This window comes from Amblyomma maculatum, chromosome 6 (assembly GCF_055883805.1).
Source record: "Amblyomma maculatum isolate TAMU_Amacu chromosome 6, ASM5588380v1, whole genome shotgun sequence".
NCBI classification, from domain to species: Eukaryota; Metazoa; Arthropoda; class Arachnida; order Ixodida; family Ixodidae; genus Amblyomma; species Amblyomma maculatum.
The window spans coordinates 145125713-145141675 of record NC_139349.1 but is presented as its reverse complement, the minus strand read 5'-3'; the positions used below and the strand labels follow the sequence as shown (position 1 = coordinate 145141675).

At 45.9% G+C, this 15963-nt stretch overlaps 1 protein-coding gene across 2 annotated transcripts in view; it reads left to right on the top strand.

Moving 5' to 3' along the window:
- The window catches only part of LOC146186970 (all trans-polyprenyl-diphosphate synthase PDSS2-like), a 50703-nt gene extending 34740 nt beyond the window's left edge, over nt 1–15963 (top strand). For both annotated transcript variants that reach the window (XM_084607527.1, XM_084607529.1), the window contains 4 exons: nt 1380–1707; nt 5165–5395; nt 12346–12501; nt 15012–15963. In XM_084607527.1, coding sequence (XP_084463653.1) covers nt 1380–1707; nt 5165–5395; nt 12346–12501; nt 15012–15167 — 871 coding nt within the window. In that variant the 3' untranslated portion in view covers nt 15168–15963. The remainder of the gene's footprint in view (nt 1–1379; nt 1708–5164; nt 5396–12345; nt 12502–15011) is intronic.

Sequence of the window (15963 nt, the reverse complement as noted above, 5' to 3'; positions counted from 1 at the left end):
AAGACCTTTTTCACACGCAAATAATCAGATCTATTGGCTTGACCATTAAACAAAACAGAACGAAAGGGCTAGAAGAATGGTACTAAAAGAAAAGAAAATGTTGCGACGAAGGCAAGGAATTCTTAATAACAATACCGCGTGAACAGGTTACACGGCGCCGGGCTGCAGAACTTCCTTGATCATGAAGCAAAACAGTATGTGCAGTGAGCGGTTGTTACTCGAATAGGCTGAGTGGTCGCCGAGATGTCCATGCGGCCAATTTCCTGCGCGTTTATAACACTGATGAATAATATCGCGGGATGGGGCAAGACGCGGACGTCATTTTGTACTCTTGCATATCCTAAAATGCGTTTCAGCATGGTCGATCTTTTCATGTCTGGTAGACATGATGAAATAGATCGGTAATATATGCTTCTTGATATATTTCGATACTACAAAGTGAGCGATAATTTGCACATGTTGTGTCGCGTTTAGCCTCATAACTCTTGCTCCACAAAGCAAAAACCCCGTGTGGAACTGTGTTCCGGTATAATAGGCATTCGAAGCGCGAATAGCAAATTCAAAGAACAAATGCACTCGGAACAAAGATTACAGCCTTACACCACCATGCCAAGGCATGGAACTAAAGTCACTGGAACTCTTATGGAACCGATGAGCAGCGCCCTCTACAGACCCTAGCGCCACCTTCTGGGCGGTGCATGCACTCACAAAAAGCATCGAGATCACCTACTTAAAAGGGGAATTTGTACAATTGCGCAACGCGGTATAAGTATGCGTGCTATATATGCGAGGCACTCCGACAAACAAGCTTTGCGCCAGTGAACACGCGCAGGAGCGGGAAGGAGCGGCTATGACCTTTTGCGAGCGTCATCATGCAGTGGCGCGACCAAGGAGGTTTAAAACCTCCTTGGGCGCGACAAACGGTTGCAAGGGACTGACAAATGTTCCCATTGTGGTGCTTCAAAGGAAGTTTGTGATGTGAAACATTTGTTTCGGACTTGTCCAGCTACCCCTTCTGTGATACAGCGTGATTCCTAAGCAAGAAGGCATGCAGTGGGACCATGAATGCGTCTATTGCATGTGAACTGGGAACATTTGTCGGCAACTTTTGCGAATTCTTAAGCGTTGCCAGTCTACACTTCTTCTTCCAACCTTCTCACACATCTCCCCTCCTTTTCTCCCTATACCCAGTGGCAAACATGTGGAATAAAAAAAAAACAGTATGAAAATGATGGCGACACAGCGGTGCAACAACCGCATTCTAAACTTATGTTTTGAAAGCACGTATGGAAAACGAAGCACCCTAAAGCGCCTTTCATAAACCTAAGCTCATTTCGGGCGATCTTTGATGTTTTCCTTTATTCCTCGTCTTGGCGCAGGCAGCTGCTGTTCCAGCAGAGCGCCAACATCCAGACGCGTGGCCTGCTGGTGTCGCTGTTCATCAAGGCGTGCGGCATGGCCGAGCGCAACGCCGACCCGCTGGACGTGGTGCTGCGTCGGCAGCAGCTGGTGGTGAACGCCACCGAGGAGTTCCACGCGGCGCAGACCATCCACGCGTCGGCGCGCAACGTGACCGTCACCGAAAGGGACCGCCTGGACCCGCTCGTGCTGGACGACGTCCAGACCGGAAACAAGATGACCGTGCTCGCCGGCGACTTCTTCTTCGCCAAGGCGTTCCAGACCACCACGGACATTGGCATTCCCGTGGTGCGCAGACCGTGTGCGGAATCCACATAGTTGCTGTTTGCATATTTCCTGCCTCTTTGTCACAGCTTTAACGCAGTGTCGACGCGGCTTCTCAGCGCCACCTTTGAGTGCCCACTAAATTATGTAGGGGCTCTGTACAAGATCTCCTTATGAGTGAAGTCTGTTGACTGAGTGCGGCCTGAGTTCTCAGTTACTTGGTTTTCGGGCACGTTTTTTTTTTTTTTTCTCATTATTTTTCCAGCAAATATTTGCCACCAATGCTGGTGAAATGCACTTATGAGGTGAATTTGCCTTTTAGGGTGACTGAAAGCCGAAACCAACAGTCAACCTATAGTCAACACTGCGGCAGAGCTGTTTATTAGTGCTGGTGTCACGAAGGGAGCTTGTATTTCAATTTCGAGCGCTACTTTATTATTCAGTGTTGCAATGGGGCGAAGTGCTTGCAAATGAGCTATTTTCCTCACCAGAATGCGCTGGAATTAAGGCTTTCACCTGTCCCTGTGTAATCAGCGAGGGCCGAGCTGCGCGTTTTCTTCCTTTATCCTGGAAATATTTTCGAAAGGCACTTTCCTAATGCGATATGCTACACATAATCAGAATAACGTGGTTGCTGCAAGAATTTGAAACATTTTTTTCTGGTTTTTTTGCAGGCGCAGGTAGCATTTCAGCATTACCAGGGCAATAAGTGTAGTGCTTCTTTCAAGGATGAATGCATACGAGCCGAAAAAACTAGGCGATAAACCTTGAGATCGAAGAAGCCTAGGGAACCTGGTTTGGTTTGTGGGGTTTAATGTCCCAAAGCGACTCAGGCTATCAGAGACGCCGTAATGGAGGACTCCGAAAATTTCGACCACCTGGGGTTCTTTAACGTGCATTGACATCCCACAGCACACGGGCGCCTAGCTTTTCGCCTCCATCTAAAAGTGGCCGCCTAGGCCGGGATTCGATCCCGCGTCATTGGGAACAGTAGTCGAGCGCCGTAATCCCTGCGCCACCCCGGCGGGGATCCTAGGGAACTTGAGCTGCGATTGCCGCAGGTATTCAACACGGATGAAGAAAAGCAATGCAGATGTTTTAGCGTTGCTGAAAATAATATATCGCGAGAAAGCACTATACAGTAACGATTAATACTTTCGTGAGGGCCAGTCGGTGAGGCGTCATGCAGAGGAGCAGCGCAAGAAACGAGGATACAAGAACGCAGTGAAAAACAGGGCTAGCGCTAGTCCTGTTTTTCAGTGTGTTCTTGTGACCTTGTTTCTTGCGCTGCTCCTCTGCATGATTATTATACAGTAGTGGCACAGTTTATTGTGGTAGATGGTGGGCGAAGATGACGTGTTCGCTGTTGTTTCGCCATCCAGAGGCACTGTCATGAGCAGGACTATGGTGTATATTGGTTTGGATTGGTTTGGTTTGGTTTTGGGGGTTTAACGTCCTAAAAGTGACTCAGACTATGAGAGACGCCGTAGTGGAGGACTCCGGAAATTTCGACCACCTGGGGTTATTTAATGTGCACTGACGTCGCACAGCACACGGGGCCCTTTTTTTCGCCTCTATCGAAAAGAAGCCGGGATATTACGAAAGTTGAAAAAAAAAAAGCATTCACGGCTTTAATGACGTTGTGAATGAGCCTGTATGGTCTATTGACGGCGTTTCTAAATGGGGGTCCAAGGCACCTAGAAAGTTGGATTCCGATCATCCCTTCTTAATGATGAAGCCCCAATAGTTAGCGGTACCCGTGAAATTACGCTTTCGAACTAAAAACCGCAAGACTTTTCCCAGTCGAATTTTTATGAATCACATTATCCGTCGCAGACATTCAACAGCGATAAAAACAACTGCGACATGCCCAGAGCCCTGCGGAGCGTGACTAAAATGCATCCTTATCTCTTTCTCCTTTTTACCAGATGAAATCTCCTGATCAGTGATGCTTGCCAACTTGTTCTCGAGCATTACTTATTTCTTCATTACCTTCTCACTTCACTGAGCTCTCATCCACCTTGAGCAGGTAGTGACTACGCATCCGCACAGCGAGGGTTGAATAGGTGTGAAATCCATGTAGGTAAGGGAACAAAACCGATCGAGTTAAGCGAGTTAATGGTGTCCTAGCTGAAAGCAAGAAGAAAATTGTATAGAGAGTATGAACGGCATACTTTGCGAATCACCTAACGGATGCTTTCTTTTTTTTTTTTTTTTTTTTTAGTCTATGCTGAGATGTCAAGGGACGGAAAGCGTAGGAGATATTGTAGCTACCACATAGAAGAGATGGTGGTGAAAGATTTTGGTATGAGATTGGAAGCTTCAGAGATAACGTGGCCGGTGCTGGAAAAGGAAACGGGGGTGATCGACGGCGGTTGTGCATGTCCTGCAGTGGGTATAGTGGGGCTTCTGATGAACCAGTAGTGTCCCTTCAACCAACGTAACCCTTCAACCAATGGTGTCGACCTATTCACATGACGTTTAAGGCGCTCGACTACTGTTTCCAAGGACGCGGGATCAAATCCCGGCCTCGGCGGCTGCTTTTCAATGGAGGCGAAAAGCGAGGCGCCCGTGTGCTGTGCGATGTCAGTGCACGTTAAAGAACCCCAGGTGACTACGGCGTCTCTCATAGCCTGAGTCGCTTTGGGACGTTAAACCCCCCAAACCAAACCAAACCAAACCAAACTAATTTATCTTATTATGCCTTGCACGTGCCACGCTCGTGCGAAGTCATGACATCATGAAGTTGTGACCACGAAGTCATGACAACGGGTCGACACCATTAGATGAAGAGCAAAGCTACTACATCACCAAAGTCGCTCTCATTCTATATTTTATACTCTATAGTTTTATAGTTTAATTTTTGTTATTTCTCTGTCGTGCTTCCTGACTTTAGGAGCTTTTTTTGGCGTCTAAATTTTGTCCCCTAACCTTAAAATGCATCTCGCATGCTTTCCAGCATATGACCAATTCTACTGAGGATTTCGCTTTCATGATTAAGAGGGAACGGTTTCAGTATTTATACATGCACTTGTATCGATGTGGCTCTTTTGGCTTTGAAAACAAAAAGAGTAGTCGCAGAAGCTCGCCAACAGCAAGAAGAAGCAGGTTAGGTTAGTGCAGTCTAGGGCAGTGAGAACAGTACAACCTACATCATATTCTGAGCTCGGTTTAGTTGATGCACTTTTTTAGCGTGCTATTTCTTTGCGATGACTCGCATCACATACGCCATCTCGCGCAACCATGTTGGCTGCGATGATAAGGAGACACACCAGCTTAGAAAATAATTGGGCCCCATAGCAGAAAAACATGTGCTTTACTCGCAAATACGCAATAGCATTAAAGGACCCATTCAACAGAACCTCAGTGTACTTCTGTCTTTTTCTAGTCATTGTACAAACTCCGCCAAGAACTTATGTTGCCAAGCGTGCGACGTTCCGGGTCAGAAGAGAGGAAATGACGTGACGCTTGTATATTGCAGATGCTGGACGTGTTCGGTAAGGCCGTCGAGGACTACGTGCGGTCGTACTTTGAGAGTGACTTGAGCGATGTTTCCCTTGTGGACGCCATGTGGTGGGAGGCCAAGACTCACCTGAAGACGTGCAGCCTGCTGGCCTCTGCGTACAGGGCGGCGGCCATGGTCGCTGGACACCAGAAGGATCTCCAGGACCAGGTCTACCAGCTGGGCAAACACGTCGCCCTCGCCTTTCAGGTGAGGATATAGCCCCACACGTGCGTGCACTGTTGCTGTTGCCAGCTTTGGTAGCAAATAACTGGAAGCATTACGAGAGGAATCTTCGAAATGCACGCAGCAAATGTCAGTGAGTACACTCAGGTATTTTGGACAATTTTTAATTATTAATCTTTGTTATAAGATTTCGCAAACCTGGCAGATGGATTCTAACGTAATTGCGTTAAAGCTTCTGTCATTCAGGAAATCCGCCGATAGCCTCGGCGTTATGAGTGACAAATCACGGACATGGGGCTGTCAGCTGGGATGGCGGCTGGCATGGTCAGGCATTGATTATTGAACGGTTTGTGTGACTTAATGATACCACTTGATATCAGAAAGTTTGGAGGAGCTGCCTACTCGGGGTTGCTATTTGGAATAGAAAGAAGAATTAACTTCCCAGTGCTCTTGCGGGCAGGCGCCTTACGTCCTGGCTGCACAGGCACATTTATGCGGCTTGGTTAAAGCGGTGCTTTATATGTCGGCTGGTTGCTTACGCTATCGCGTCATGCCCTAAAAAGCGAAGCTTAAGTGTCCCCGTGATTCTTTCTTTAATACCTCCTATAGTTCTAATCTAAAAAAGCAAAATTAGGTATTTTCACACTCCGCTCTGCACAGACTAGTCCAAGGTCTTGTATATCGTCACGCAATGGTGACAATGTCATTGTCAACAGATGAGGAGGCTTGATATTCAGTGGAATCAACTCTTTATTGGGCTGGACTGCGCCCACAAAAGACCTAAGCAATCGGTGGCGGTGATAGCGACAGTCGTGCTCGCTGGTCGTCGAATTACGAATGCCCGTCGCACGCACCAACGCTCAATTAAAAGGCGGCGAAGAAACATCTAGATAAAACCGCAAACGGTGGCTAGCACAACCTCGAATAATGCAGAAACACACGAGAGTGGCCGGAATCTTCGAGGCATACCTCGGCGCATCTTTCGCGACAAAGGAACTGATAAAGATGCGTCTCGCGACAACGAGCATGAGCAAACAAAGAATACAGAATGTATTCGCGTGCCAGAATCAGAGTGATAAGGCTGTATGCCGGCTGCTGTCGAAAAAAGAACGAATGAAGATTTGAATGGTTTGCGGCAGTATGAAAATGATCGACGTATGTAGTACGGATTTTTAAAAAATTTGCATGAGCTTCAAAGAGAACAGAAAGGCAAGGCCATTTATTGGCGGTTAAATGTGACATTCTTATTTTAATGTTCTGTACTGGTAGTGTATACAGTACACGAACATGAATATTCATTAAAAACATTCTACATAAGGACACTAGTGTTTATGCGCATTTTTATGCACATGCCTCTCCTGCAGGATTATTTAAGAACAACTTGAAACATGTTAACATGGAAGCAGATGCCTGAATAATTTAGACGGCATTTCTGAGGAATGCGAAGTGCCTCCATAGAGTGTTGACGATACTAAATTGTTTCTTTCGTTAAAAAATATTGTAAACTTGGAGAACAGGAAGCTTCGGACGCCTCTATTTCAGAAAGAAAAAAAAAGAGTATAAATGGTAGCTAGTTTTCTCTGCGTTCAATGCAGTTTATTCTGCTGAAATATACTAAATCCAATGAATACATTTTACGGGTAAAGAACTATATACAAAATTGTTGTCTGTTACGATGTTCGTCAATGTAGAATTGAGCGCCACCATTGAGGCATGGGAACAATAGACAATCGCATACGGACCAAGTGCCTGCTGACGGCAGGTTTTACCTCGGCTTCCTTTCGATGCGGCCTTCGCTGCGAAGCCGCTACTTTCGCCTCGAGAAGCTGAAACTTATCCAATGACTACTCTCGCCCTATTTACCATCATCCTTCCCACATTTTTTAACTTGCCTCTTTCCGCTCTCGCCTAGCTTCGCCGTAGCATCCTCTACCGCTCTCGCCTAACTTCGCCGTATCGTCCTCTACCACTCTCCTCATCGCGGTTTTGTTGCAACCCTCTTTCTTGAGTCACTAGTGGGTCTATGTATTCCTCTTCCTTGTCGTACTTGTGCTCTATCCGCTACGGGCCCTTTCGTAAGTGTTAAGTCGCCTTCACCTCTATGTTGCATTCCCCACTAATGGCGGGGCAGCAATTTTTTGAAGCTTTTCTTTATGGCCATAACTCGTTTGATTTGTGTCGCAGGAGATGCTCGCACAGTCCCCTCATCAGCACTAAATGCATCTGTGAAGAAGTAACATGCGATTTAAGCAGTTTATCCCTGATTTCTTGGCTGCAGGTGACGTCATGTTTGAGGCACTGCGCAAAGGGGAAAGCCAACTTAACGAATTATTATGAAAGGGGTACCCATTGTACTTTCATCCTCCGCTGCGCTCCGCGTCCGCTCTCTTTCATCATCTGCTATGCTCCCCGTTCGTTCCGCCGGTTGAGCCACCGCCGAGACCGACGCAGCTCAATCCACGAACGGGCGCCTTAGAGATTAGCTCTAAAACACCCGCTGCTCATAGCAGTAAAATATTCCGGTCTGTATGTACGTGAACATACGTTTTAACGCGATAGCGATTGGAAACCCTCCTCGAAAAAAACTGGCATCGGCGCTGTGAGCGAAAAATCACTAGCATGGCTCTGACAGGTGGTAACTGGCAGCTGACATGGCTTGGCTATAGTCGTAGGTTTGTAGGACGTCACGCGACCACGTGACATGAGTCACATGACCGAGGTGTCTCGCGCTACTAACGCGAGCTTCACCTTGATATGGGAGGGTGAGATCGGAATTCAGCCTTCCGTGCTAAGACACGCTGTGCCTACAGGGCACGGAAACACTTTAGTTCGTTTTAATTAAGCGAGGTTTGATGTTATGCCAGGTGTTCTCTCATATAGTGTGATAGCTTACAACTGTACACTTAAGGATATGTGTAAGATACTATCAGTTCAGTTCAGTCGTTCAGTCGTGTCCGACTCTTCGTGACCCTATGGACCATATCACGCCACGCTTTCCGGTCTGTCACTATCTTCCTAACATCACATAACTTCATCTGCAGCGCCTCGAGGATGCCATATAACCATCGTGTTCGCGGCCTACCCCTTCTCCGGTAACCCTCAACCTTTCCCAACATCAAAGCTTTCTCCAGCGACTCCTCTCTTCTCATCAGATGACCAAAGTAGCTAAGCTTTAACTTTAGAATTTGACCCTCCAATGAGCAGTCAGGGTTTATGATCGACTATATCGACTGATTTAATCTTCTGGCAGTCCAAGGCACTCTCAAGAGTCTCCGCCAACACCGCAATTCAACCGCGTCAATTTCTCGGCGGTGAGCCTTCTTCACAGTCCAACTCTCGCATCCATACATCACAACTGGAAAGACCATAGCACGAGCTATAGGTATCTTGGTTGGCAGTCTGAGGTCTCTGCTCTTTACTGGTGGTCAAGGCTAGCCATGGCTCTCTTTTCCAAAAGCAGGCGTCTCCTAATTTCATGGCTGCAGTCACCTTCCGGGGTAATCTTGGAGCCCAAGAAGAGAAAATCTGTCACGGCTTCCACTACTGGTCCCTTGATGCTCCAGTACTTGATAGGGCAAGACGCCATGATCTTTGTCTTTTTAGTGTTCAGTTTAAGCCCAAACTTCTCACTCTCTTCTTGTAGGCGCATCTAAAGTCCCTTTAGTTCCACTTCACTTTCTGCCATTAAAGTTTTATCATCCGCATATCTAATGTTGTTGATACGTTTTCTAGCAATCTTCACTCCAGCTGAAGAGTCGTCCAGACCGGCCTTCCTCATGGTGCGCTAAGCATATAGGTTAAATAGGCAGGGCGACAGTATGCAGCCTTGTCTCACTCCTTTCTCAATCGGAAACCAATCAGTAAGACCATGCCCAGTTCTGACTGTGGCCTCTTGCCCTTCATACATGTTCCTGAGGAGACAGATGAGGTGAATTGGAACTCCCATCTCTTGGAGAGCTTGCCACAATCTGCTGTGATCTACGCAGTCAAACGCTTTTGCATAATCAATACAGCAGAAGTACATGGGTTTCTGGAACTCTCTTGCTTTTTCCATGATCCAGCGAAGGTTGGCAATCTGGTCTCTAGTTCCTCTGCCCTTGCGAAACCCAGCTTGCACATCCGGAAGCTCCGGATCCACATACTGCTGCAGCCTACCTTGAAGGATTTTCAACATCACCTTGCTAGTATGCGAAATAAGCGCAATCGTGCGGTAGTTGGAACAATCTTTGGCACTGCCTTTCTTTGGGATGGGGATGTAAAATGACCTCCTCCTATCCTGTGGCCACTGCAGGGTTGTCCAAATTTGCTGACATAATGTATACATAACGTTAACAGCGTCGTCATGGTTGAGGTTTTGAAGCAACTGAGCTGGAATGCCATCAGTTCCGTTAGCTTTGTTCTTAGCAAGGCTGGCTAAGGCCCATTCAACTTCACTTTTCAGGACGCCCGGCTCCAGATCAGTAATCACAACCATCTTATGTTGGGTTTGCACATCCGGGTCCTTCTTGTACAGTTCTTCTGTGTATTCCTGCCACCTCTTCTTTATATCTGAGGCTTCAGTGAGATCCCTGCCTCGTTGGTCCTTTATTACGCCCATCTTAGCACATAAGCTTCCTTTGATATCTTTCATTGTCTTATACAGAGCTCTTGTGTTCCTCAATTGGCTGTTGTCCTCAACAGTTTGGCCCTGTATGTTCAGGAAGGCATTCTTATTTCTTCTTGCTATGTTCTGAAAATCCGCATTGAGAACCTTGTATCTTTCTCTTTACCACATAACTTTTGCCATCCTCCTTTCCTCAGCTATTTGCAAAGCCTCTTCAGATAACCAGTTTGCTTTCTTGCATTTATTTTGCTTTGGAACTACCTTAGTAGCAACTTCTTGTATTATATCACGAACATCAACATCTCTTCAGGCTCTCTGTCTTCTAGATCTAATTCTTGGAATAGATTCCTCACCTCCACAGCATATTCTGATGGAATTTGATCCAGATAATACCTGAAAGGCCTCCTAGTTTTCTGCGTTTTCCTCAATCGAAGCTTAAATTTGGCAACAAGAACCTGATGATCGGTGCCACAATCGGCCCCAGGCCTTGTTTTTACTGATTGTATAGCGCTTCTTCATCTCTGCCAGCAAAGGATATAATCAATATGATTCCTGTACAGACCGTTCGGTGTAATCCATGTGTACAGGCGCCTCTTGTGCTGTTGAAAATGAGTATTCGCTATGGCCAGGTTGTTTTCTTGACAAAACTCTACTAGCCTCTGCCCAGCTTCATTTGACTCGCCAGGACCGAACTTGCCTCTAATTCCGGATTTTACTTCACTGCCTACCTTAGCATTCCAGTCTCCTATGAGAAAAAGGACGCCTGATGATGAAGTGCGGTCTAAAAGGCATTGCAGGTCAGCATAAAATCTCTCAACATCAGATTCTTCAGCAGTAGTGGTTGGTGCATAGACTTGGATAACTGTAATGTTGAAAGGGTGACCTTGGATCCGAAGTGAAATCATTCGGTCGTTTTTGGGGTTGTACCCTAGCACTGTTTTGCCCATTCTTCTGTTTACTATGAGAGCGACCCCATTCCTTCTCCTGGATTCGTGCCCACAATAAAAGACATAATGGTTGCCGGAATTGAATTCTCCCATTCCAGTCCACTTGAGTTCGCTGATACCCAAGATATCAATGTTCAATCTGTCCATTTCTCGCTTGACGACATCCAGTTTACCTTGCGTCGTAGATCTTGCATTCCATGTTGCTATATGATATATCTCCTTGCAACATCGGACTTTCCGGTCGCTTCCCGACACATCCACAACTGAGCGTCCTTTTGGCTTTAGCCCAGCCGCTTCATTCGTCCTGGAGCTACTAGGAATCGCCCTTTGTTCATCCCCAGTAACATGTAGGACGCCTTCCAACCTGGGGGGCTCATCTTCCGGCGCCATATCATTAATGCTATTGTGACTGGCCATAGGGTTTTCTTGGCAGAAAATACTGGAGTGGGTTGCCATTACCTTCTCCAGTGGATCACATTTTGTCAGAACTCTCTGCCGTGACCTGTCGGTCTTGGGTAGCCCTACACAGCAGAGCTCACGACTTCATCGCGTTTCGCAATCCCCTCCGTCACGACAAGGCAGTGATCCATGAAGGGGATACTGTAAGATACTATAGAGGACCAAATTAAGGTATTAGCAATAAAGTCAGTTGCTAACTGGAGTTACGCGTTTCGTCATCCTCAAGGTCTAATCCTGGCCGCGGCGGCCGCTTTTCGAAGGAGGCGATAAGCAAGGCGCCCTTGTGCTGTGCGATGTCATTGCGGGTTGAGGACCCCTGGTTGGCGAAATTTTTGTAGTCCTCCACTACGGCGTCGTTCATATCCTGAGTCGCTTTGGGACGTTGAACCCCATAAATCAAACCATTCTTTGCACTAACATTTGTATAATGCTGGATTCTTGTCGTTTTAGGGCAATTGAGTATATCGGGGACAGCACTGTCCACAGGTCTTTTATGTTATCCAAAACCAAAGCGTATCTCGAACAATGTTCCAAAATAATTTGTCGCGCTTTGTTTGGCACATGTCGACACATGTTTTAAATCTTATGAATATGTATGTAATGAAGAATACTCGGACATAATCCAAAGAACCTACAAAATGTTTTAATTACCGTGTACGACCACTGTGCTGTGCTTTCTTGAATACTGATTAATTAAACTTCCTTATCGGTCAAAGGAATAGTCTCAAGGAATTTCATATACCTTGGCAGATATGAATGCTAAGCATGTAGGGTAAGTGGTTATAGTTGCGTGTTCTTTCTTCTCTAAAGTAAAGGAAATACGCGCGCCAAGATTTGCTAAATTAAATAAGGCTAGAAACGAAAGAATACCACAAAAGCGCCATCCCCGCTTTTTTTCGTTCATATATGAATCTACGTGTTTTCTCGTCGCAATTTACGCTTGCCTTCTTGTGCTGCATGCGCAGACCTACCACGAAACAAGGCAGTTCCTGGATACGCCTTACTCCTCTGGATTCAACTACGACGTCACTAGTCTTCCAGTAGTTTTGCATATGGAGACGCACCCGCAACTGCTTGCCCGCCTGAAGGAGCCTGGAATGAAGAACCTTCAATTTTCAAAGGTTGGTGCGCGGAAAGAGTTGAACCTCCATCAGCATTGTTTCATAGTCATCAACTTTCACGAACAGCGCAACCGGATACAAGCTTCGTCGTAAACAAGCTTATACTCACGAACGTAGACAACTTAAGAGGTCCTAAGGCTCATTTATCTACCATGCAGGGCCGGACTACAGCCCGGAAATTTCTCTGTTCTCGTATTTACTGATGGCGACGTAGTAACAGTACACCATTCTGAGCGCAATCAATCCTATCTCACACGGAATAAAGAAATAGAAAAAATATGCATTTTCATGAAAGACCGTAGCAGCGATCGCTGCCGGCCTATATATTCCGTACCTCCTAGTTTTCTTCAGCCAACTTGTGAATAGGCATGGAGTGTGCTCCGTTGGCTTTTGGCCGCAATGGTGCTCCTTGAGACAGGCGCTCCATGATGGTACGCTGTGGGTTCGGAGCAGAGAGCTGGTCCTCGACTTGTTCAGAGACACGAGCTCGCCTTCCTCCTCGTCACTAGTCCTCGGGCGTCAACACTCCCTGTCAGCGGTCACGTGGTAACTGCCCAAGACTCAATAAGCTTTAAATGTTTTTCAGAATTATACCGTAGACACGCATGCTATTATCTGTAAGAAAAAAAAAGGTAAAAAAATGCCAGTGGCTCAATTTTCCGAAAATCCTCGGTGAGTACCATTCTTAGTTTCTTGAGCACCTAACCAGGTTAAGTTTTATTTATTTATTTATTTATTTATTTATTTATTTATTTATTTATTTATTTATTTATTTATTTATTTATTTATTTATTTATTTATTTATTTATTTATTTCACATGCTTTCCAGACCCGAAGGTATTACAAAAATTAGTGGCAATTGCTTGATGCAAAACAATACAGGAATAAGTAATACATTCACAGGACGGCAGAAGATACGGTTTGCTTGAACATTTCAATGTCTACGATGGCGAGAGGAAGGGTGCTCCAGTCGGTGCTAATTTTAGAAATGAAAGATTCATTGTACATTTTAGTTCTGGAGAATTGCGCACTAACTTTAAAGTTATGATCGCAACGAGATTAAATATATGATGGGCGAGAAAAAATAGGGTTTTTAGTAAAGCATTATGGATAAATTTTATAGAAAAGACACAAACAAAAACATTTGTGGCGAAAAGAAAATTCTGGTTAGATAAGAGTGTTTTTCATAGAAGTTACACTGGCGTGACGGGAATAGTTATATAAGATAAAACGCGCTGCTCGATTTACACTGCTAGCAACACTTCTTTTAATACTGCTAGCAATGCTGCAGAGGAAAAAGGCCGCACCGATATAGTACCTCGTTACACTGGTACAGCAGGAAGAATCTTATCGTACGGTGCCCACTACAGGATCGGCGGACATGAACAGCGCAGGCGAGTGCTTGGCTGTCAGTCACCGACACATGCGCTCCGCTGCATATTCAGCAATATAAACCGGCGAGGTAAATCCGCACTACGGCTGTAGTCACAGTTATGGGCCGCATACCACCAGCTACGTGACTCTGCATTGTCAAATCACGCGGCTCGCTCGCACGAACCAGTAGAGGGCACAGTACATATGCAGCCTAAGGCACCGCGTGGTTTGTCCACGTGTCGTCTTTCTTAAACCGGAATGCGCGTATCTTGGAAAGACTAGTTCAGGCTGATCTCGTTTCAAACAGATTGTATCATCGTAAATATTCCTTATTCTCGCGGTCGCCATCACTAATTGACTGTGTTCGATTGTGTTTAGCGCAAAAGCGTGATATTCTTGTTGTAATGCTATTCGATGCTTGCAGAAATATGCCCACCTGCTTGGTTTCATTGAGACTGCAATATGTAGAAAATAAATTAAACAATTGTATAGGTTTGACAAACGGTATGTCCCTTGTTAAACACTCGGCGTCAAAATAGGAGCCGCACATTTTCTCGATGATGCCTGTTAGTTATTTTGTATCCTCACTCGGAGCTGTCAGTGCTCATTAGTTTTCATCGTAGCTAAAATAAAGATATATAGTGGTTCGCACGTGCCAATAAGAGGTCGTAAGTCGGCCCCTACCTGTAAATTGTAGTTTTCTCCTTTCTTTGGGATAAATTAAAATTACGTGACATCTAAATCAATAATAAACCTAAACTTTCATTTCCTTGCACAATTAAAAAAAATATATCATAGTTCCTACTGGTGCTTTGCCGTACCTTTGCCTCAGACCAAGACCGATAAAGGCTTTGCCGTATAGCCTTGTTTAGCTTCATTCCTAAGCTCTCGGTGACGTAAAGGATCAGTCAAGGGGAGAAAAAAAGCTGAACTTATTCCTTTATTCCCGTGGAGGCGTCCTTTCGTACGTTATCATACCAATCAGCAATCTCCCCCCCCCCCCCCCCTCCCCGTTACTCCATCTTTTCGCCACGTAAATGTCCAGCTGAAACTACAACAACAACAAAACTTTAACCATCTTTCTCTCTTTCTTTCTTTTTCATCCTTCCCGGACGTGGCGCAATCATCGCTCTCAGCTCCAGTCCGAAGTGCTGTCCGGCGACGCACTAGAACGGGCGCAAGTCATGCTGGGATACTACATCCAGGAGGCCCGGCTGCTGGCGCGGAGCCTAGGGCCCTCGGACGCCGCCAAGTCGCTCGTCGCTATCGTCAGCAGCCTCAAGGAACTGTGACACCGCCACTTTCGTGCCCCGATTCTCTAGACAGAGCCACCCTGTCGCGAGCCACAGCGACTCTTCTGAGCTCCGTTTGTTTCTCGGCATCAGCTCATGTTGGGCCGATTGTAAAGCACGCAAGGTTGTCGACCAGGCTTCCGAAATGCTTGCCCGAGGACAAACGTATTTTCTGGTAACGGTCATCGATGGGATGCATTCAACACAGTTTGTATTGCCGCAGTTGAAGACACGTAGTACCTATTACCAGTTGGGAGACCTAACTGCTCATTTACCCCGTCAGACGCTGCAGTCAGGTGTGATGTGCGACCCTCTCTTGTCTACAAACGAGACACAACACACGTCACCTCTATGCAGTCGGGAGGATGAGCGAAGATATGATGCCATCAATGGGACATCCGTTCAATCACAACTCGCTTTTTTTTTTTTTTGTCAGATCAAGGTGTTATGAAAGAAGACTGGGCTCAGTGCGCGTACTATTACTTGTGACCGACCCATGATTTGAACATTATACTGCGGAGCGGCTCCATCCACTGAACGTGGCACTCATTACGTCCTGGTTTTATATACTTGCACTGTGGTAAATGGGCCGGAAACGTGTCAAGCTTCCCACGCCGACTTTTAACCATTGCAGTGCTCTTTTACAACTCTTATAAAAGTGATCACGCAATCATGTATTTAAGAAATTTCTATCTCTTTTTATCGTATCCACACACAAAGCTAAGGCAGGACGCAAGTAACGATCGCGTTTCTGATCGTATGATTTTATAGAACAATAAATACATTTCGTAATCTT